Genomic DNA, 23874 nt, shown 5'->3' with positions numbered 1-23874 from the left:
TTTGAGACAATACTGCTCCCAAACTAAACTGATAATCGCATTCCGTAACAGAGGCATGCTAAAGGAGGTCCAAAGACCAATTGCCCGTTGAGGGAGCAAAATGCCCGCCTTGGATCAGACGCAGTGGCTGCTTAAAATCGACCCAAAACATGATTTTTTAAAGACATTTCTGAGCGTTTTGGCCAACTTTGAGACAATACTGCTCCCAAACTAAGACTGATAATCGCACTCCGTAACAGAGGCATGCTAAAGGAAGGTCCAAAGACCAATTGCCCGTTGAGGGAGCAAAATGCCCGCCTCGGATCAGACGCAGTGGCTGCTTAAAATCGACCCAAAACATGATTTTTTAAAGACATTTCTGAGCGTTTTGGCCAACTTTGAGACAATACTGCTCCCAAACTAAGACTGATAATCGCACTCCGTAACAGAGGCATGCTAAAGGAGGTCCAAAGACCAATTGCCCGTTGAGGGAGCAAAATGCCCGCCTCGGATCAGACGCAGTGGCTGCTTAAAATCGACCCAAAACATGATTTTTTACAGACATTTCTGAGCGTTTTGGCCAACTTTGAGACAATACTGCTCCCAAACTAAGACTGATAATCGCACTCCGTAACAGAGGCATGCTAAAGGAGGGTCCAAAGACCAATTGCCCGTTGAGGGAGCAAAATGCCCGCCTCGGATCAGACGCAGTGGCATGCTAAAGGAGGGGTCCCGTGGGGTCGCGAAACTTTTCCTGGGGGTCGCGGAAATTTTTGGCTACAAATTTGGGGTCGCGAGCCGAGAAAGGTTGAGAACCGCTGCTCTAAACTAACTCGGAACGCCGCACAGCACAGCACTGCGGTCTCACACCGCCATCACCACCACCATCACCAGGAAGCGCGGTGCACGCTTTCGTTCATATTGACCGATTCCGCTTTTAATGATAAGCACAGCTACGCCGCGATGCGCCGCCGCGCCGTGGCGAGCCGCGGAAGGCGCCGGAAGGAAGAGGCGGAGGAAAGGCGGAACGGAGGAACGGGGTCGAAAGAGTAAGCGTCTTGGGGGCTGCCATGTTGTTGCACTTCTTTTTCGCGTGCAGTGTGCACGCTGTGGGCGGGGCAGGGGCCGCGGCTTGAGCTGCAGGCCCTAACCTAGCCTTCCCACAAAGCTTACAAAAAGCGTCTTGATCCCCTCCCCCCCCAAAAAAAAACAGCCGTCATGTTGTTGTTTTTCTAAGGATGGTGCCGCCGCTGCACTGCTATCGGCATTTTAAAACTTTACTCCCACTGAGCGCGCGCACTGCACAGAAGTGCAAAAAAAATAAAAAAAATGACGTAACACGAACCGTATGCGGCCAACAAAACACCAACAAAAACAGCGACAATTTGCTGGGCGACTTTCGCGAACAAACATATCAGGGGAACTGCGCCGTGCTGGCCGCTGTCCCATCCAGCCAGCCAGCCAGCCAGCCCGCGCCAGCCGGTGGCTAGTCCGGGAAAAGAATCCATAATGTGGCGAATAATGAGAAAAGGCTTCCTCCTAGGCCGAGTCTGGCCGGGTGTGGCCGGGTCGCCGGGTGGGGCGTGAGCCACACTGTGAGCCGGGGCTGCTGCCAATAAGACAGTTATCGACAGAAGCACAGACACGTTCCCGCCAAATTCCCGCCTCAATTCTGTCAATTCTGTCACGACAGCTCCCGGCCCCGTCGGCGCAAACAACGCGGCCACGGCAAACACGGTGCGAAGTGTGAAATGCATTTTTCGGGCCAGCAGTGGCAGCCACGGAGGCAGCGCGCGGGGGAGGGGGAAACACCTGGCTGGCTGCCTGCCTGGCTGGCTGGCTGGCTGGCTGGCTGGCGGGGGCCCCGCATAGCAGGCAGCAGTCCCAACCGAGGACCTTATCGTGGACAATAAGGTGCGTCTGCCTCGCCTGCCGGGGCGCTGGGCTCTGGGCTCCCTCCTCTAGAGCACCGGCTCTAGAGACCCGAGGCGGGGCGGAGTGGCAGCCGGCCCGGGCCGCGGTGGATTAGGCCTCTATCTGCACCTCGTGATTCATGCGGGTGGGCAAGTGTGTATACGTGCGTGTGTGGTGGGTGTGTTTTCTGGCTGGGAGCGCGCGCGCCAGGCCGGTGCCGCGCAACTGCGCCTATGCTGGGTGCGGCCGCAGCCTCAGGGCTTGCGGGCGTGTGATTTTCTGGGGACTTGGGGCCGAAAGGACGTCGGATTGCAGGTTGCAGTGCAGGGCGTTGCGGCGCACCCTGCAGGGCCTTTGCAGGGCCTTGCAGGGCCGGGCCCGAGGCGCAGGGCCAGCAGACTGATTCCGAGAGTCGTTTCCGTCGCTCTGTCTCTCTCGCACCTATATGGAACAAGATGGAACGCCCTATTAGTCCGGGCGAGACAGAGCCACCGAAAACGACTCTCGGAATAAGTCTGCTTGTAGGGCCGCAATTTTCTTTTACAACAATTTTGTAAAAATGGAGTTAATTTTTTAACGGTGTGGGTGGGTCAAACGAGCGCTTTGATACTACTTGACACGGTCGTGTCCCGGGTGTCGCGCTGTCGCGGGGAGACGACAAATCTGGATGAATCACTCCGGATGTCACGCTCGCGTGCCAATGCCCGCACACGCAAAACACGCACGCACACACACACACCACACCCACACACACTCTCTCTCTCTCTCACGCACGTAGTATCGCCGCGACACGCAAAACTGATCGGTCTTGGAGACCTGGCGGCGGCGGGTTCGAACACCAACTCGGCGGCGCGCAAGTTTTAATAAAAAGTCCTTTGTCGGTGACGAGGTCGAGGAGGTCCAGGAGGTCGGGGAGGTCGACGGGGGAGGAAGGGGGATGTAATGAGGTCCCTGATTGGCGCGGCTTCCCCAGCAGACTGATTCCGAGAGTCGTCGCTCTGTCTCTCACGCACGTCGTCGGAACGGTCCACGAGTGCGAGAGAGACAGAGCGACGAAAAGGAGTCCCGGAGTGAGTCTGCTGGCTACGCGGCTACGCATCGACTCGGCCCGCCATTGGCCGGGAACAAAAAAGAAGGCGGGCGTCTCATTAGCAACGGGAGAAAAGGCGAATCAATCTTTTCCCTTTTCGTGTTTTTGTTTTCTTTCTCCACTTTTGATCCGCGCGCGCTGTATGCCGAATGAGAGGGCCCGGAGGGGGGATCTCTCGGTCCCTTGCTGGCGCCTCGCGGCCCCCGCGGCCCCCGCGGCATGTGGTGCACGCTTGTCACAATGAAACAGGACGGGGAAAACGGACAAAAAAGTTGAACATTATTGTGTGGAGCGAAGTCTGGGGGATAACGACGACGCTGAATGCGGTCCTTCCCTCTGGTGCTGTAAGAGTGGCACGCCACGCCACGCCACGCCTCGCCACGCCACTGCAGCACCCTTTCCTTTGAGTCACCGGAGCGCCATAAGGCGACCGGGCCGCCAACGCCTTGGCACCTGTGGGAGGCTGGCTGGCTGGCTGCAGACTGACTCCGAGAGTCGTTTCCGTCGCTCTGTCTCTCTCGCACTCATGGGGCGTCCCCTACAGGTGCAAGAGAGACAGAACGACGAAAACGACTCTCGGAATCAGTCTGCTGGCTGACTCACTCACCTGCCCTCCGTCTGCCTCCGTCGTCGCCGTGAGCAAAGCCTTGGCGAAAAGCTGAGACAGGTTTGACGGCAGGTGTGTCATCTCCGAGTCGTCTCATTTTTAAGTGTCACTTTTTTGCCGCAGTGGGCGGCTGCGCGGCTTCGCTCCCGGATGACTTGCAGCGCCCTGCACCACTGTAGTCGCACCGGCCAGCCCAGCAGCGTCTCGGGGAGGGAGGCGCCACTTTCAAGAGAATTGAAAGGAAATCAGAAGAAAGGCGTGGAGGAAAAGTTTTCAAATCATCCCCTCGGGGCCGTCGCCCATTCAAACTGAAACACTCCAGGGAGCGGCAGGGGCCCCGGGCGGGCGCCGCCGGGCACAGCCGGGCACAGCGCCCCGCGGGGGGAGCGACCGGAGCCCGGGGGCAGGTGACTGTGGCTGTGTTTGGCCCGGAAACAAAGCCGACGATGCTGCGACGCCGCCACGTGGTCCACCTTCGTCACCTGCCACTGTCTCTGGCCTGCACACGACACGCCACACGGCGATCGGCAAGGCTTTCAGTGTACGTACATAATCGCAGGGAAAAGGAACAATTTGAGGGATACAGCCATGCAGCCGCCAGGTACGAGTGTGCAGGCGCAGACAACGACAATGGCGGGGGCGCAATGGGGTGCCTCTCTCTCCTCTCTCTCTCTCTCTCTCTCTCTCTCTCTCTCTCTCTCTCTCTCTCTCTCTCTCTCTCTCTCTCTCGTCAACACCGCCGCCGTTCGAGAAGGACAAAACTAGACGCGCATTTCGCACAGGGGCGGAGTGAGGGAGGAAAAAGGCTGGCGGGGCGCGGAGGCGCGGACGGGTGCTTCTGTGTGCTTTGGAGGGGCGTCATTGGAGTACACCCCGGCCAGGCCAGGCCAGGCGGGCCAGGCCAATCGGGTCGGCGGGTTGCTGCCCGCCTCCCCCTCCCCCTCCCACCCCGCGAGCCCCTACAGAGCTCCAGTTATTCAAATGCAGCCGTGCCTCTGTACTATATTGTACAGGCCCTGCAGGCTGGGTCCGAACGGTGCTCTCGTCGCCCTGTCTCTCTCGCCATCACCATGGGGCGTCCCGCGGGCGCTCTGTAAAGGTGCGAGAGAGACAGAGCGACGCGGCAGTGTCCGGAATGGCTGGGCTGTCCGCAGTGGGCGTGAAGCGAGGGCACCGTCCGCAGCCCCGCGCCGCCCTGTGCCCCGCATTCGATGCACTGTGAATCTTTCGCATGGCCAGCACCGGCCTCCCTCTTTGCCATCGCCATTTTCCGATGGGATTCGCGCTCGCGTGTCGACCGGCTCCATGGACCGGGCTGGCGCTGCGGCGCTCTGGATCCCAGCGGCGACATGGGGAACATGACACGCACGGCACGACACGGCGCGCTGGGCTCGCTCTGTCTGCCGGTCTGCATTATTAGGACACCGGCATCGGCCTTGGCATTGGCCGTGACTGGCCGGCCTGTGTCACACGGGCACAGGCCACAGGCACAACACGCGGCGTCGCGGCACTCGAAAACAAAAGGTCAGCAGAGGACGCCGTCAGGCTCGCCGTCAGGCTTTCCAGGAAGCTCCGACAGCAGACTGCTTCCGAGAGTCGTTTTCGTCGCTGTCTCTCTCGCACTCATGGGGCGTCCCGTACAGGCGCGAGAGAGGCGGTGACGAAAACGACTGTCGGAGTCAGTCTGCAGGCCGTGCCATCCAGGCATGGCATGCATTCAGCTGGACTCCACACTCGGCGAGCCTCCGGCGCCCCTAGCTGGCTGAGTCACTCTGTCCCTCTCGCACCCATAGGCAGCTCTCTGTAAGGGAGAGAGGGGGGGGGGAGAGACGGAGACAACGCCGAGCAAGACCCCAGACAACGTTCGGGACAAAAAAACGGGTGAGACTGCTGGCGCGCGCTGCGTCGCTGCGTGTTGGTGGCTCTGTGCGCCGCCGAGTGTCTGACGTGAATGCCAATCCAATCTGTGCGGCGGCGGGACGCTGCGCCACGCCACGCCACGCGTCTCATGAAATTAGCCCGTCTCCCAAATTAGAACTGCATCCCCGGGTCGAGATGACAGGGGTCCGGGCCTCGGCCGGGGGGCCGCGGTGCGCTTTGTCGCTCCGTCTCTCTCGCACCCCTACGGCACGCCGGCTCGTCCCGCGAGTGCGAGAGAGACAGACGCCTGCAGGCTGCCGGGCCCACGCGGGGTCGTCCACCTCGCGGAGCCTCGCGGACCCTCGCGGAGCCTCCGACTCTGTTCTCATGCATGCACGGCGAGGTAAACACGAGTCTACGCGGAACGCATCCCCCGCGCTGTCTCTCTCGCACCCCTACGGCACGCCGGCACGCCCCACGAGTGCGAGAGAGACAGAGCGCCGAGAGCACCGCCCGGAGTCAGTCTGCAGTCCCCCGCCCCGCCGCGCCCACACTGTGCAGGCCGGCCGGCCAGACGCACCGTTTTATTGGACAAGGACCGGACGAATAACCGCGCCATTTCCCAGTGCGCCGAACATGGGGCGGACGCCGAGGCAGAGTATACTCTACAAAGTGAGTGCACAGATTCCACTTGGCGAGTACACACACTAACAAGTGCACAGTGGGCCAGAGGACCGAAGGAGGCGGCCAAAACTCTTGACACCTTTTTCGCTCCAGACTCGCTAAACAGGACTCGAACCAAACGTGTGACCCCACCAATGGATTCCTCATTCGGAGAGCAATCCATTGGTGGAGTCTCACGTTCGGTTCGAGTCCCATTTACTGAATCTGGAGCACAAAACGCGTCTGCACGAGCTCATTTGGATTTTGTAGAGTAAGATAGTACAAGCTGCTCGTCAGGTGGCCTCACCGTATCGGCGCGTCCGCCGCATCGCCGCGCGACCTAGACCTAGACAGACCTGGGCGGCCCGGGCGGCCTGGGCCCTGGGTCCCCTAATCTGCGCGCCGCCATCTGAGCGTCAAGAAGTAGAGCGTGTCACTTTCTGGCGGGGACCGCCGCGGACCGCCGCGACCGCCAGGGACCACGTCCACGTCGCGTCGGCTTGGGGCAGCGCAGCGCAGCAGCCATGGCAGCAGCGCGGTGACCTGATTGATAGCAACACGACGTGCCTGCACTGCCCGCAGTCCGAAGCCGCCACGATAGCGAAGTAAGGTGTGCGCGCACTCTAAAAGTCTCGAAGTGGGGATTCTGCATATCGTGTACCTTACTTCTGAAAATTCATTGCACCACCTTTTCGTCGAATTTTCGTATAATGTGGAAAATCTCCACCACCATAGTACTGAACGTGGATGCAGTCTTTCACCGTGGAGACATTTAGAGTGTGGCGCCAGGCCAGCAGGCCCGCCCACTCGGCCGCCGAGGTTCCAGAATCGCGACGCTCGTGTATTGCTCTAGTTTTTGTTGTTGTTTTTTTGTTGTTGTTTTTTGTTCGGTACCGGGCCGGATGAAAACGCGGAAGCTGCAAGGTTGGCCACGGAGATTACTCGGCCGAAAGCGACATCGCGGATATCGATTCGCAAATACGGCGGGGTGGCGGCGAGGGCGAGACAGCGGCAGAGGCGGCGGCAGCGCGCCGAACGGAACGGCACAGCGTGGAGGCACGGCGTGGAGGCACGGCGGGTGCACGGCGAGGCGACGCAACGGCCCCTTTGCAGTGCGTGTGTGCGTGGCGTGGCGTGGCGGGGCGGGGCGGGGCGTGGCGGGGCGTGGCGGGGCGGGGCGGGGCGGGGCGGGGCGGGGCGGGGCGCACCCCGGGCACACCGCGTTTGTCGTAGCGCTGAGCCTCTCTGAGGCTGAGGCCGGGGCGAGGGGGAAATATCCAAAATCGCGGCTTTCGCGGCCTGGCTCTGCCCTAGTACGGCACCGCGGCGGCCGCGCCACAACCACACGCACCGCCATCCTGCGGTGCGCCAGTGTTTGTGAGAGAGAGAGAGAGAGAGAGAGAGAGAGAGAGAGAGAGAGAGAGAGAGAGAGAGAGAGAGAGAGAGAGAGAGAGAGAGAGAGAGAGAGTGATGCCAGCCTCAGCCAGCAGCACACCGTACCGCCCGGCTTACGTATGCACCATGCATATGGATTAGGCTATGGCCTGACCAGACCCACCATCTCCACCCCGGCCCCGCCCCGCCCCGACACGTGAGGAGGTGTCCAAGTGATGAACCTCCGTGACCCCATCCATCCACCATCCACGCAGCCGCCGGCGGCCGAAAACAACAATGTGAGGTTTTACGATGCCATCCGCCCGCCGCGCTGGCGGCGCCGTGCCGGGCCGCTTCGGTATTCGAACCCCGGACGTGTTAATAACGTGCGCTCCGTGTGAACGAGGCGAACGAGACGCGAGGTGCGACGTCGCTCGCTCATCACCAGGCACGCCGAACGCACGCCGAACGCACGCCGAACGCACGCCGAACGCACGCCGTGCCGTGCCTGCCTGCCATGCAGACGGGGTGGCTGACCCCAGCCAGCCCAGCCCAGCCCGGCCCAGGCCAGGACAGGCCCGCCCGGCCCGCCGACGACCAACGGGGAGGAAAGTCGCAAACTTCGCAATCAGGGCGTCCTTGTCTATTTGCCCGAGAGCTCCTTGACCACGGCCGCACTTCTTTCTTCGGTCCGGACGCCCTTGCGAGCGAGCGCGTGTGTGTGTGTGTTGGTGTGTTCGTGTGTGTGTGTGTGTGTGTGTGTGTGTGTGTGTGTGTGTGTGTGTCAGTGTGTGTGAGGTTCCATACACGTCGCTGCGCCGCGCGCCATGTCATGCTGCGGGCTGCGCCGGGCTGCGGGGCGAGAACTGGCGGCGGGCCAATCCTTTCACTGTCGCACTGTCGCACCGACAATAGTAAAGCTCTCGCTTACCGGCCGAGCCAAGAAAAGAAGCGGGCAGGAGAGGGACTGCACGGCGAGGATGAGAGCCTCGGAGAGCGAGCCAGGCAAGCGCCCGGCAGGTAGGCAACAGCAGGCAGGAGTGCGCCGCGGGCTGCCTACCCTGTCATTACCATTGAGGGCTAGACCACACCAGAGCCGTACATTGAGCCCGATGTACGGCTCTGGACCACACGTGATCGTATGCCGCCTGCAGGATGATCCCGAGCACTGCTTGTCGCTCTGTCTCTCTCGCACCCTTTAGAGTGCGAGGGACAGGGCGACTCTTTGGAATGAGCCCGCTGGACACCGACAGCGGCCACCACACTGGGGGCGCGACGCGGCGACGGCGGGGTCGGCGGGGCCGCCCCTGCAGCCCCCTCCCTCCAAGACCACCAAGACGGCGCACCACGCCGGTCCAGGCGAGGGGCGGCATGAAACTTGCAGGCCCTTCAGACGACGACGCCGAAAACGTGATGAAAGAGGCGGCTCTGCCCCGCTCTGCCCGGCCGGGCCGTGCCGAGTCGAGCCAGAATAATTTGGAGCCCGGCGACCGCGGCGAGGCCGGCGGGGCGTCGGCGGGGCGTCGGTCGGCGTCGGCGGCGTGCCGGAGCCAAGTTTACCCGCCAAACATGGCCGCATGGTCTCCACTCTTTGGTTTGGTGAGCCCTCTTAGGACGAGGCGAGGCGAAGCGAGGCGAAGCGAGGCGGGACGGACGGGCTGGCTGATTCAATGCGCAAACGGGGGAATGAATGAGAGCGCCACCCCGCCAGGCCCCGCCAGGCCCCTCACAGTGGGCCAGAAGACTGGAGGAGCGGCCAAAATCCCGGACGAATTTTGAGCTCCAGTCGCTAAATGGGACTCGAAGCGAGCGTGTGACCCCACCAATGGATTCCTCGTTCGGAGAGCAATCCATTGGTGGGGTCACACGTTCGGTTCGAGTCCCATTTAGCGACTCTACAGCTCAAAACGCGTCTAGAGTTTTGGCCGCCTCCACCGGTCTTCTGGCCCACTGTGCCCCGCCCGCACACTGCTTCCGAAACGCCTCTTTCTCTCTCCCTCTCCAAAGGACGCCCCGTGAGTGCGAGAGAGACGGCGGCGCCGTTCCGCACCAGCCCGCAATGGGGCGCGTCTTATCGCCGCCTTCCTGCCGCGACACTGTGACACACGCCGCCTTCGGGGAATTTCGTAACCACCTGGCGCTCCCTCGCGAGGACCGACGACCTGGGGAGACGCAGCGCGGGCTTTTCGGGAGTACAGCAGACTGATTCCGAGAGTCGTTTGCGTCGCTCTGTCCCTCTCGCACCTGTACTGGACGTCTCCTGAGTGCGAGGGAGACAGAGCGACAGAAACGACTCTCGGAATCAGTCTGCAGTGTCGCCGGCACGCTCGCGCCGCATCGCCTGCATTTGACAGCCAGCACAGCCACAGCCACACGCTGCGCGTCTGACGCATCCCTACGGCCGTCCCGGGAGTGTTCCTGCAAAAGCAGACGCCTGTATCGGGGATAGTGCACCCCCGTGGCACCCACCGCGCCCCACCGCGCCGCGCCGCGCCCGGCCTGGACAGAAGCGGGGGCCACGAGTCGTCCTAGGCACCGCCACTGCTAATTGTCCCTCGTCTCGCTTCATTCTTGAGACTCGTGAGGTCGTGGGCGGCGAGTCGGCCGGCGACGCCGCGTTCGAAGCAGTGCGAACTGGTGCCGGCCCGCGGCCCGCGGCACGCCACTGCAGTCGTCGCTCCGTCTCCCTCGCACTCCCAGAGCGGGCCGCTGGGTCGCGAGAGAGACAGAGCGACGCACAGTGGGCCGGAAGACCGGTGGAGGCGGCCAGAACTCAAGACGCGCTTTAACCTCCAGATTCGGTAAATGGGACTCGGACCGAGCGTGTGACCCCACCAATGGATTCCTCGTTCGGAGAGCAATCCATTGGTGGGGGTCACACGTTCGGTTCGAGTCCCGTTTAGCGACTCTGCAGTTGAAAACGCCTCTAGAATTTCGGCCGCCTGCGCCGGTCTTCTAGCCCACTGTGCGACGAAATGTGTTCGGAATGAGCCGGGCCAGGCGGGCCTGGCCGGCGCCGCGGTCCGTCTGTTCGCTCGGCCCGGCCGCCGCGCTTCGCCCGCCACTCGCCCTTGCGCGCTGGAAGGGCACACCGAGGCGCCCCGCCCCGCCCCGCCCCGCCCCGCCGGCCCGGCTGGAGCACGGCAGCGCGGCAGTGGCTGCAGCGCGACACGCTTGAACGACCGTGTCACCAGAACCATCGCGCCTGTCGCTCCGCGTGTCGCTTCGTCCGAATTAGCGACCGTGATATCGATTCCTGAATTAAATGGCCGCCGCTTGCCGGGCTTGCCGAGTCACTGCGCTGCCTCCGCGTGCCCGAGGGCCGCTCCGTCTCCGTCGCACCCGTGGGGCGTCGCGCAGGGCCGCCAGGGGTGCGAGAGAGACAGACGGACCCTTCGCAATCAGCCCGCCGCCTAGCGCCACTCTGGGCGTCAAGGTTGCCGAGGGGAAAACGACCCAGTTTGCACCGCGGGCCGCGGCTCCGTTCCATGTTCCATTCAAAGTGGGGGATGGCGGACGGAACGCAGTGCAGGCACGCAGAGGGAAAAGGGGGAAATGGGAAATTGGGGATTAGCAAAGTTAAACCGGGAGCACATCATCAAGTTTGGCCTCGGGGGGGAACCGAGACGACAACCCTGCACTGGTGGATGCGGATGCATCGCGCTAACTACGGCGAGGGATACAAAGACCATTGCGCGGAGTGTGCTGAAACTAACAGCGACTGCGCTCTGAGAGGGGAGGGGCCCAGGGTGAGTGTGTCCGTGGATGTTTCCGGGATCAACGATGAGGTCGGCTGGCCTGCACAGGGTCTCAAAAATCCGCAGTGCTCCATCGACTTGCGCCCTTCCCGCGCGGCGTTTATTTATTTTCGCCGCTGGGAAAGGGAAGAGGGGGAATTCCAGGAAGCGGCGCGACGGCGTTCGGCGGTTCAGTCGCGCGGAGGTAATTCATAATGGCGTAATTCATGTTGGCGTCATTTTCAATTCGAGACGAGAAGGGCCCCGGCACGGCGGGCGGCGGGACAGCGTCGCCACGCCTGGCCTGGCCGCGCGACGAGGTCGCGGTCGCGGCACCACAAGGTCTCGGTCCTGGGCGAGGTCCTGCACGAGGTCCTGGAGGAGGTCCTGGACGAGGTCCTGGACGAGGTCCTGGACGAGGTCCTGGACGAGGTCCTGGACGAGGTCCTGGACGAGGTCCTGGACGAGGTCCTGGACGAGGTCCTGGACGAGGTCCTGGACGAGGTCCTGGACGAGGTCCTCGACGGGGTCCTCGACGGGGCCCTCGACGGGGTCCTCGACGAGGTCCTCGACGAGGTCCTCGACGAGGTCCTCGACGAGGTCCTCGACGAGGTCCTAGACGAGGTCCTGGAAGACTTCCTGCACGAGGTCCTGCAGGTCCTGAACTGAATGCCGCCGCCGTCCGGCGCGGCCGGCGCCTGCAGGCTGCTTCCGCGCACGGTGGTCGCTCTTTCTCTCTCGCACCCTTCGGCAACGCCCGGCAACGCCCCGAGTGCGAGAGAGACGAACGCTCCAGGGGACGGCGCGCCGCGCGCCGCGGTCGTTGGCACACGAGACAGGACTCACGCGAAGCGACAGGCGACGCAAAGCGCCAAGCCACGGCGAAGCCCAGCTGATGACAGTCCTGCCATACAACGCCGCCAGGAGGTTCACGGCCAAAGGACGGCCAAAGGACGGTCAAAGTTATGCCAAAGGTAATCTTACTGGAGTTCCACGCTGGACGCCCGGGACACTGAGACAGTGCCACCAGGGCTTGGCTTCGTGCAAATGCACACAAACACGTACACAGACACCGGCAGGCAGAAGTTTGCGCGTCCTTGGCGCGGATGCCGGATTGGTTTGCCTCGGCTCGAACCTCTCCGGCGAGCATTGAGCATTACGTAGTCCGCAAGCACGTGGAAAGGCATGCCCCGCCACGCCACGCCACGCCGATACAGAGAAGGTATACTCGCCTACACCAACACGCTCGGCACGCAATGCGGCGCGCACGCGCAGGGCTCACTCACACACAGAGAGTCGCACACCTACACACACACACACACACACACACTAACACGAGCGTAACCCAACTCCTGCATGCGGATGAGGATGTGCGGACACGAGCTGTAGACTACGCGATGCGCAAAAATTCTTGGCCTGCCTCAGGCTGGTTGGCGCGGAGCGTGTCTGTGTGTGTGCGGCGAGTGCGTGTGTGCGTGCGTGTGTGCGTGCGTGTGTGGGTGCGCTTCCTCGCAGACGCGCGCGCGCCGGATGATTTGCATACCGTGCTGCACGAGGCCTGGACGAAATGGGCGCCAGGACAGGCACGCTCATTCCGAACAGCGCCGTCTCTCTCGCACCCACGGCGCGTCCCACAGTGGGCCAGAAGAAGACCGGAGGAGGCGGCCAAAACTCTTGACGCGTTTTCAGCTCCAGAGTCGCTAAATAGGGCACAAACCAATCATGTGACCCCACCAATGGATTGCTCCCCGAACGAGGAATACATTGATGGGGTCACACGTTCGGTTCGAGTCCTGTTTAACGACCCTGGAGCTCGAAACGCGTCTAGAGTTTTGGCCACCGCCGCCGGTCTTCTGACCCACTGTGCGTCCCGCCCCGCAGGGCTGTGAAAGAGAGAGCGACGGGGCTGCCCTCCGTACCCTCGTACCCGAGCCCTTGTGGGACTGCGCCCGGCTGCCCACAGGCACGCCGGCCAGGGCGGCCAGGGCGGCCAGGGCGGCCAGGGCCCTGCGGCCGGGGCTACGCCACGCTAGGCCACGGCCTGATAGGCGTCCAAGGCTGGTCATTAGACGCAAACGGGACCGGCTAGACCAGCACGGCCAGCATGGAGCAGCCGGCAACCCGGCCAGGACGACGCCGTGCTGCTGCGTCCCTTGCCGGCTGGGTCCACGCGCAGCGCGCAGCTGTGGGCCCCTGCTCCAATCACGTGACAGTATCGAGGCGGCGCGGCGATGTGGAGCCGAGCCGAGCCGGGGCTCCCACGGTCCGTGCCCGCCGTACCTGCGTGGGGCCGGGCCGGGCCGGGCTAGGCAGTCGATGGCAGGGCGTGTGAGCACGGCCCGTCCACCGAGTTCACCGCCGTCGACACTGGGCCAATTGGCGACCTTGAGCCGAGGGCCCAGGGCCGAGAGGCAGGGCCCTGACCCCGCTGCTGACCCTGCCGACCTTGCCGGGGCTGGGTCGACGTATTTTCAGGCGATACACGCAGCCGAACGCGCGGCGAGGCGCGGCGACGCGAGGTGTTTGTTGTTGTGATGGCCGGCGTGGCCGCGTGGCGTGGCGTTGTCGCGTGGCGGTCCACTAGGTCCACTCAGCCTCCGCGACGTGGCGTGGCGTGGCGTAGCGTGGCCCGCTGCTGGAACCGGGCCGCGCGCACGGCGAATAGGCCCGGTGACTCACCAATCAGCTCTCCAATGGATTGGCTTCCCCGAAAAGATTTGCCCGATTCCTTGGAGTTCCGGCGCGGCCAAAACCACGCCCTCGTGACCCGACCGCGGTGCTTCACCGTCGCGTCCGTCTCCCTCGCACCTTCACGGGCCGCGCGGCACGCCCGGCGAGTGCGAGGGAGACAGAGCGACCTGCAGCCGGGCCACTTGACACGTCCCCAGGGCGAAGGGCGAGGCAGCAGCAGCGCTGTCCTGAGAGTCTGAGAGGGCGAGCGTGTGCGATTGCAGGCCGACCCAGTCGGGCCGCCGGGCCGTCGGACGGAGTAGGGGGGCTGGAATGGCCTAGTGAATATCTCGATGAGATGATCTCGGGCGATCTTTTTAAGGTGCTGCTTCCGTGAGGGTTCGCAGACTGCGCCAAACTGCTGCGCACCTCTCACCCCGCCCCGCCCCGCCCCGAGCAGCGCGAGCAAAGCCGCGAGTCCTCCCCTCGAGAAAGTGTGTCAATGAGCCGTCTGGCGCCGGGACGCGAACCGCGACCCGCCCCTTCAAGAAGCAAGGGCGCACCGCAGTGACTTGCGCCGCGTGCGCCCTCGGCTGCTACTCTGCCGACTCTGCTCTGCCGGCGACGCGAGCGGTGCGTCGGGCCGCCCCGGCCACAGTGTGGCCGCACGACGTCAACGCGTTTTATCTTGGAATTCCCTGCCACGCCGCCACGCCCCGGACGACACCGCTGACGAGGACGCCGCCCTGGACCCGCCCGGCGATCCACACGAGCGCGCGCCACAATCCAATTACGATTTTTAATTTCTCCGCTCTCGAATCACGAGCAGTGCCCTCGTCGTGCTCTGTCTCTCTCGCACCCCTGAGCCAAGGACGGCGAGTGCGAGAGAGACAGAGCGACATTGAATGGGGCCGGTGGCCGGTCGTTACCCCATTCGTAAGGTAACGCGTCTGGTCCACGGTCCACGGTCCATGGAGGCGCGGCGGCCGGGCGAGCGGACGTCGCGGCCCCGGACCGGGAAACCCAACGGGCCATTTGGCAAGGCGTCGGCGGGGCTGGGTCAGAACGGCCTGAGCTGTCCACCGAGGAGGAAGAGGCCGCCCCGCCCCGCCCCGCCCCGCCCCGCGGCGGTACCGTGCCGCCACACTCGCCGCGGAACACAGGATGTGGCGGGCCGGCTGGAAGTGCGAGTGAGAGAGTGAAAGGAACGGCAAGGCGGCGGGCCGGCTGGAAGTGCGAGAGAGTGAAAGGAACGCAGGAACGACGGACGGCCAAGGCGTGCAGTGAATAATTACTCCAGTTGCAGCCCAGCCCACGCCCCCCACCACGGTGCACCGTGCCGTACCAGCGGGCTGGTCGTCGCGCTGTCTCCGTCGCACTCGCTGGCCGTCCCGTTGCGGTGCGAGAGAGACAGAGCGACGAAACGCCTCGGCGGGCGCCGCCGCGCCGCCCATTCAAGCGGCACTCTACGCGGCGGGCGGACTCTCGCCGCCGCGACCATTCAGCTTCGGCAGCGCGGCGGACGAGACGAGTCGTCAAAACATTGCGGCGATGAGGCGATGAGCTGGCCGACGCCACGCCGCGCCACGCCACGCCACGCCACGGCCGGTCGCAAACCGAGCGTGATTCACTCACTCAATGGCCTTCCTTACCTTAGAGCCGCGCGGCCGCGCCACTGGGCTCCGTTCGGCTCCGTTTCGCTGTTCGGCGGCCAGGTGCTTATTGGCGAACAGTGGTGCTGGCTGGTCTGCGTTTGGAGCAGCCGGGCTGGGGTCCCACTTCTGTTGCCCCCCCCCCTCCCCTTCTCCGTCCCCTTGGACCAACACGGGGGCACGCGGGGCAAGCACCTCGCCATTCAAAAGCCCCCCGCCTAATGGGTAGGCAGCACACTGTTTCCGAACGAACCTTTCGTCGCTCTGTCTCTCTCGCACGCATGGGGCAGCCCGTAGGGATGCGAGGGAGACAGAACAGTGCGGAATCGCTCTGCAGTGGCGTGGACACCGCCACCGCCGGTGCGGTCTGCGTCCTAGACCCTTGTTCCTGACGGGAAGGGTATTGCTGCAGAGGACGGAAAACAGAGTCCTCTCTAATCGTCACATTCCAGGCGGGGCGGGGCGGGGCGGGGCGGGGCGGGGCGGGGCGGGGCGGAATCGTGTCGGACGGCGGCGGCGGCACCGCGGTCCGGCGAGGTGGAGAGTGGGAGGGGGAGGGAGCGGTGTGTGAGTCACGGGCCACCTCTTGAACCCGCCGCCCGGTGCCTCCATCTCACGCGAAACGACGCCAGTGCGCCAGTACGCCAGTCGTGCCCCGATTGTTGTCGTTCCAGTGTTGTTCCAAAGTCGTCGTGCGGAAGCGAAGCGAAGGGGCAGGGGAAGGGAGGCGGACCTCGTTCCAGCAGCAGCGTCCAGCAGACTGATTCCGAGAGTCGTTTTCGTCGCTCTGTCTCTCTCGCACCTATGCGGGACGCCCCATGAGTGCGAGAGAGACAGAGCGACGAAAATGACTCTCGGAACCAGTCACTAGCGTGTTTGTGTCAGCCGCATTCAGCGCCTGCATTACACACTGCGCGGTTCGACTGAATCTGCTTTTGCGGAAACGTTCCAAACACAAATGGATTCCACTTGACCACTCGCCCGTTGCTGGCCGCCTCGCCGTTGTCACCCGCACCGCGCGCCTGCAGGCTGCGATTCCGAACGGCGCTCTGTCTCTCTCGCACCCCTACGAGACGCCGCATCATGGCGAGAGAGTGAGAGAGACGGAGCGACGAGACGATCCTGGCTGCTGCGCCGCGCTGCAGTCCGCACTGCAGTCCGCGCTGCAGTCCGCGCTGCAGTCCGCGCTGCAGTCCGCGCTGCAGTCCGCACTGCACGCGGGCTTCCTGTGCTCGGCACGGGTTGGCACGGGTTGGCACAGGTGTAGACGGCGCGCCGCGGCGCGGTCTGGCAGGCTTGTGGATGCAGTACCGCGCCCCGCCGCTCGGAACCACCGCCGCCGCCGCCGTCGACTGCCTTCCGGCGTGGCGGGGCGGGGCGGGGCGGGGCGGGGCGGGGCGGGGCGGGGCGGGGCGGGGCGCGACGGCGCGAGGCGGCGGTGGCCACAGCACTACACCGCAAGCTCCGCAAGTGCCGGCAGCCGGATTAGCGCAAGCAGCGATTTGCGGCGTAAACAGCGTCACAAAAAGGCTGGATTATCAGAGCGAACCAAAAGGACCCAATGGCGTTTCGCCGGAAGGGGGAAAGGGGGGGGGCGTGTGTCGCCCGACGGTCGCCGCACCTGTACTACACCAGTACAGTGTAGTACGCTCGGACGGAAAAGTGGCCGGCCACTGGCATTATCGGAAAAAGAAAAATAAATTAGCCGGAGGAAGATGCGGCATTTCCTGCACTTTGGCCTGCCGGCCTCCAGGAACGGCGTTTTCGTCGGCAAAACGATGCCGGCACTTCCAGTGCCGCAGGGACGCGATGATGCACATTTCGGTGTGGCATTGGCCTGGAAATTTCCGCGGCGCCACACGAAAGGCGAAATGCACGGCGAGGTCGCGCCGCCCATCCCGGCCCAGCCCAGCCCACGCTCTGTCTCACTCGCACTCATGGGGCTCTCCGTAAGGGTGCGAGAGAGACAGAGCGACAAACCGATCCTGTGAATCGCTCGGCAGGGACCGCGACGCCACGGCGACGCACAGCAAACGGCCTGGCGCGGCCGGCACGGCCCGGGATGCACAATTGCAATTGTGTCCGGTCCTCGTCGTCCTCGTCCACCACGTCGCCCAGAGCGATTTCCAACCGTGCTTCGTCGCTCTGTCTCTCTCGCGCCCTTACCGCCTGCGGGACGGTCCGCGAGAGGGAGAGGGAGAGGAACGGACGGCGTCCGCGGTCGTGTGACACGCTGTACAGCGGCTGAAGCTTCACCGGCCTGCACACTGTACCTCACGCCAGCCGCTCCGGCTCCAGCCGCCGGGTCTCGGCTGCAGCTGGCCCGCCACTGGCTCGTTCCGAACACGTCGCGCCGTCTCTCTCGCACTCACGGGGCCTGCCGCAACTTCCGCAGCGGTGCGAGGGAGACGGCGCGACGAAGCTCCGTCCGGAAGCAGCCTGCTGGCGTCGGTGATAGCGCCGCGAGGATCCAGGGATCCAGCCATTGGGCTCGTTTCAATTCCCACTGATGCGTCACACTCCGCGGCGCAGCGCCGAGCGAGCGAGAGAGAGAGGGGGGGGAGACGGACCTTTCATATTTCATCAAAGCCGGTGCCCCGCGCTCATCGCCGCAGCCCACGCCGCCACTCGGGTGTTTTGGCAGCGCGAAAAAAAGAAAGGGCAACGTGAAACGCGCCGCTCCTGTCCTTTGGTCGGATGACGGTGATTGTTCTGCAAGGACTTTTGTCTCGCCGTGCGAGGGAATTGATGTCGTTCGAGTCGTTCGCTCTGCACGTGTGCCGCGTGTCCTAGACGGCTAATAATCGACCGCTACGCTGCCGGCAGCCGACTCATTCCGCGAGACGCACAGTGGGCCAGAAGACCGGTGGGGGCGACCGAAACTCTAGACGCGTTATTGTCGCCCTGTTTCACTGGTACCCACAAGGAACGCACTACGAGTGCGAGAGCGACAGGGCGACGAAAACGACTCTCGGAATCAGTCTGCAGTGCCTCGGCCCGCCAGACGAGACGTGCGCCACCTAGGGACTTCCCCCCCCCCCCCTCCGCGCGGCCCAAATGAGCGAGTCACTGGAGCGGCTGCCGAACGCGAAACGCCAACAAGGGGGAAAAGTCGTCTTGAAATCAGGCCAGCGGTTGGAAGTTGGAACAACGACCAAGGGCTGGCGGGCCTGAGCCAGTCAAGCATGCGGCCGCGCGCCGCGCCCGCCACCAGGTCCCCGTCAGGTCCTCGCCGGGGACAGGGGACGCAACCTTCTCTGTTCATTGAATTTCTCAACGTGCCCTTAAGTGCGGCCACCCCGCCCCCGCGCCCTGCTCCGTGCCCTCGCCTCAGCCATGTTTAATGAAGCAGAAAAGTACCCAAACTGGGTGGAACCGCCGCGACCGCCGCCACCGCGTCGAACGGCGCACGGGGCCCTTCGAGCCCCCGATGGCCCCCAGCCCCCCACCTGCTGCCGCGCGACCCCGACCCCAGCCAGGGCTGTTCCGCTGGGCCTGGCGATGTGCAACCTGTGCATAATGGACTTAATCAATCCAGAAAACGTTTTGTACACGGTGGTGGCCCTGCCGGTTTTGTGGACGGCCGCCGAGAGTCGTTTTCATCGCTCTGTCTCTCTCGCACTCATGGGGAGTACCGTATAGGAGTCAGTGTGCTGGTTCGGTTTGGCGGCCCTGCCCTTGCAAGACGACGCCGTCCTGGAGGGCCTTGCGACACATCCTGAGGGCAGCAAGCGGGCAAGCAGACAACGGCTGCAAACAGTGCGGGCGTGGCGCGCGCGCTTATTGCGTTAAGTATCGTCGGGTGTGTTCCCTTGGTTCCCTTCTCCTCCGCGCCAGCCAGCAGCGCCAGCCAGCAGGGGACTGTACCGGGCTCGGGCTGTACACTGGAATGGTGGTCCTTTAAGGTCAAAAAGCAAACTTCCTCGCGGCGCCCTTCCGCCCACCCGGGGAATGCCCGTCCGTCCCATTTGCTATCTCTCCCCGGCTGCCGGGGCAACCCGCCGGCCCGTCGCCCCGCCGCCCTGCATGCACTACTGGGTCCCATTCATGCCCGCGAGGCGCACGTCTCACACGCGGCCGGTTTCATTCACACACACTCACCATGGCTTGGGTGTCCGTCGTGACCGAGTCCGCGTCGTAGCCGGAGGCGGACAGCGCCGACGTGCTGAGGGCGGCGACGCACACCAGGAGGCCGCAGCCCAGGATGGTGACGGGGTGCATGGCGTTGGCGGTGGTGCCGCGGTGGGCACGTCGCTGCTCACTGTCACTGACGCCGCGGACGCCGCGCCCAGCAGTGCCGCGATCGGCTCTGTCCCGCGATAAGATAAGATCCACCTGCGGACGCGCTCCGCAGTGGGTTCGCGGTCCTCGTCGGGGTGCTCGCGATCGCTGCCTCGCTGCCTGCACCACGGTAACGCTGCACTGCAGCCCACTGCAGCCGCAACGGCAAAGCACTCCGCACGCTCCGCACTCGCGACGGCCTGGCGGTGCGGCGGCTTGCCTCTGGCTGCCTCTGGCTTGCCTGGCGATGACTGCGACTGACTGACTGACTCTCGGCGGCTCGGCTCGGCGGCTTGGCTCGGTGCGGCTCGCCGCGCTCCGCTCGCTGCCCGCTAGTCCGTCCGCTCAGTCGGCTGCTCCACGCCGCGATCCCGCTCCGATCCGGTCCCACGGACTACAGGCACTACAGGACGGACGGCCGCTAGAGTAAAGCCCAAAACCACGGTGGTGGTGGCCGTGCTCCAATCAGCTCGGCGTCCGTCTGTCTGTCCGTCTGTCCGGCTGGGTCCCCCGCGACGCGACGGCGCCTCGGCTCGGCTCTGCAGCTCGGCTCGGCTCGGCGGGCTCGGCCTGCGGCGCGCGGGACGGCGGGACTCGGGGCCGCGCGAAGCAGCGCGATGCGACGAGTCACTGAAGCGGCACGGCACGACGACACCCGCTTTTATAACATTGGCAGGTGTGTGTGGGGGAGGGGGAGGAGGGGGCACCCTTGGCAGCGTGTTGGTGTGTGTGTGTGTGTGAGTGTGTGTCTGTGTGTGTTGTCTCCCGGGAGCCTCGCCACCACCAGGCTGGTAACGCTCGGCAGGCAGCACCGGTTCAGGTCTGGACCAGCCCTAAGGTGCATCCGGCGGCGCGCCCTAGAGCCCTCGAGAGGGCCTGCCATCTGTCCTCCCTTCCTTCGCACTCCACACCATCTGTGTACTCGCCTTTGTTTCGAAGAAAGACGGCACATCACCGTCACAACCAAACCAAGCCTACTTCGTACTCGAGTACACTGTATTGTACTCACCAACAAATATCCATCACCTGTAAGATTGTTGCCACCGGGAATGCTAACGCTGTGTACTGTCGCTTAACGACAGCACGTTGTGCTGTGTGTGACCACCAATCCCTGATCAACAATGCCAAAAAGACACGCCATTTTGTCTTGCTTCGAAATTTTTAGCAGTTCGCTCTTTAGAGCTCGATTATCTGTGAAGCTGGGAGCGCATCCGAAGCACAACATGGTAAGTGATGCATGAGACAAGCGACGAGCCACTGCCTCGGCCGCATGCCTCGGCGCAGCAGTGCTTTGCTTGCGTTTGCTTGTGATTCGGAGCGATGCGTCATCGCAGCGACCCGTCACCATCACACACTCCGACTGCCACTGCGCTGTGCGCGTTTGTTCGCGCTTGTTGCACGCTTACGTCCGGAAGGCCGCTCCGGGCCGAGATAGACAGTTAGTTCGAGGGAAATAATTTTGAGTGTGTGTGTGCACCGTTGCGCGTGCGGCTGACGAGGCCCTTGGGCATGTCCCCGCTGCAGCAGCTGTGCTCACTCAAAACTGTCCGAACGTTCTTGAAAGGCGTTGCTGTGCTCAAACACAGGTGTCTTCGGGCTCGTCTTGTTTTGAATCGATGTAACCAGGGAGGTCCAGCACTGCACTGGCCGGCTCGACGCCTTGCTCGACGCCGTGCTCGACGCCGTGCTCGACGCCATGCTCGACGCCGTGCTCGACGCCGTGCTCGACGCCGTGCTCGACGCGTAGCCCCGCGAGGGAGCTGCTGCCCCGTCTCATTCATTTCGACAGAATCGCTTGGATGCGGTTCGAGTCGGCTCGACTCGGCACGGCCCGGCACTTGCCCGGTCATCGGCCACCTTGACCCCACCCAATCTCGCGATCCAGCGGCTTGAGCAGAACCAGCCCTCTGTTCCGCCCCGCCGCTCCTGCCGGACACACTGGGCCAGAAGACCTAACCTGTTTGGGCGGACCAAACTCCAGACACGTTCGGGGCTCGTCTTCCAGTCGGACCCGAATCGAACACATGATGGTACCAATGGATTGCCCTTCGAACGAGGAATCCGGTGCCGTCATGAGTTTGATTCGAGTCCTATTTGAGGTCAGGGCCCAAAAACGTTTCTAGTTACGCCCGCTCCAACAGGCCTTGGCTCTGTGAGAAACACATGCCAGCGGCTGCCCCCACGCTCACCGATTCCAGGAAACTTGGAGAACGCCGACACCGTTCGGCATGGGGCCCGCGGCCGCGCGCGGGTCTGCGGACCAGCCTGGTGACGCAGCCAATCGTGGCCCGGCCGCTGATTTCGGGGATTTCATTGAGCGAATTTGTGGCATGGAGAGCAGATGCCTCTAGCCATGGGACGTGGGTCGTGGGTGGCTAGCAGCAGCTGCGGTGGACCAATGGTCTCGGTTTGGATCACTGGCTGGAAATTCCGCCATGTGATGAACTCGTCGAACTAGAGAGGGGGAGAGAAGAGTCGGAGTGGCTCAGCGGAGGGAAACCGAAAGAAGGAAAAGAAGCTCAACTTGGGAGATTTCTTTTTCTGTTTTGGTGTCTTAAGTTTGTTTGCAAGAAGGGGGAGGAGCAAGAACCCCGCGAAATTTTACAGCTAGGCGCCACTGCTCTCGGCATCTCCGTATTTGCAAGGAGAATGTTGCTCAGGGGCACGCCAGGCTGACTCCGAACACTGCCTTTTTTTGCGGCGGCCCGTAGGGTGCAGTAGTTGTTTGGGGTGCCAGGGAGACAGGGCGACGAAAGCACAGTCTCAAGTCCGCCTTTACAGCGAGGACAGCAGACGGGTTGCAGAGTTGCAGCAGACGGCAGCAGACCACGAAACTGAGCCCAGCCCGCTTGTCAGTGGCACAGTGTTCCCTTTGGCGCGCCAATTTTTCCAAAGCTCTGCACAACCACAGCCACAGCTTATTTTGTCGGAAGGGCTCAGGTGGGGCACGGGACGGGACGGGCTGGAACGGCCGGCGCCCCGCGGCCATCGCCACCACCGTCACCTAATGGCCATGTAACTGACAGGGGCACTTTGGCTCCGGCAAACCAATGAGCTTCAAGGGGCTTCCTCTTGGCACCAGCATGGGCATCATCGTCCTACCCCCGCCCCGCCCCGCCCCGCCCCGCCCCGCCCCGCCCCGCCCCGCCAGGCACGCCGCAGGCTACACGCCGCTCGCTGGCTGGCTGCCTGGCTGGCTGGCTGCGCCTCGCCGTGCCATCCCGAGCAAAGCCTTCCTCCTCTCGGGGCTCTACTCCGCACGCTCCGCACCGCACCGTGCGCGCCGCGCGCCGCGCCGGGCCGGCGGTAAGGCCGGCGGTCCCTCACGCGGAAACGACGCGACACGCCAAACAAATGCATCACGCATCGCACGCGCGCCTGCCACAGTGTGCCACACCGCACGGCGGATGTTGCTTTTATTTTCGCGTCGTGCCCGGGGCGGCTTGTCTGTCGCAGGCGGTGTTTCGATAGTATTGATAGCAGTCGATATCCTCTACTCGACAAGCGAGGATTCAGAAGAGCGGTTTGTCGCTGTCTCTCTCACACCCTCGTGGAGGGCCAGAGGGAGAGCCCTTGCGACAGTGCGGCAGAGGCAGGGCGACGAGACGACTCTTTCGAATCGCTGGGCGGTTGCACTACTGTGCACTCGGTTCACTCCCTTCTCGCCCCGACTTGTAAAGTGAATCAGGGCCGCTGAGTCACTCCCGGCGTAGATCTCGGGATGCTTATCGCTGTCAGCAGCGTTTTCGGGGCTTGCCTTTCGGCTGCTTCCGAGGTAGGTTTCGCGTCTCCCCTTCCGGAGTGCGAGAGAGACAGCGACGGCACCGCGTCCATGCGAAGTGACGGTGACCGGGCTGTCCCATCCACGGCGGCCGATGAGGCTTCGGTCAAAGTTTGGGCGGGAGTGTCGGCACCGCGCCGCCCTGCCCCGCGCCCCGCCGTCCCGCACCGCCCTGTCTCTGTCGCACTCATGGAGCGTCCGGTAGGGGTGCGAGAGAGACCGATTCTTCGGACCGGGCCGGCTGCCGGCCGCAGCCACCGCGCCCA

At 63.7% G+C, this 23874-nt stretch overlaps 1 protein-coding gene across 3 annotated transcripts in view; it reads right to left on the bottom strand.

Annotated features, from left to right (window-relative positions):
- Window positions 1-20361, bottom strand: part of LOC117643377 (matrix metalloproteinase-16) — a 36344-nt gene extending 15983 nt beyond the window's left edge. Inside the window, exon 1 of one of the 3 annotated variants that reach the window (XM_034382223.1) lies at window positions 19648-20361. In XM_034382223.1, the coding sequence (XP_034238114.1) occupies window positions 19648-19767 (120 nt within the window). In that variant the 5' untranslated portion in view covers window positions 19768-20361. The remainder of the gene's footprint in view (window positions 1-19647) is intronic. The other 2 variants (XM_034382224.1, XM_034382225.1) reach the window with 2 other exon arrangements.
- Window positions 20362-23874: the final 3513 nt, after the last annotated feature.

Source organism: Thrips palmi, unplaced genomic scaffold (genome assembly GCF_012932325.1).
Source record: "Thrips palmi isolate BJ-2018 unplaced genomic scaffold, TpBJ-2018v1 HiC_scaffold_17, whole genome shotgun sequence".
Classification (NCBI taxonomy): domain Eukaryota; kingdom Metazoa; phylum Arthropoda; class Insecta; order Thysanoptera; family Thripidae; genus Thrips; species Thrips palmi.
This window is presented reverse-complemented; position numbering and strand designations above follow the sequence as displayed.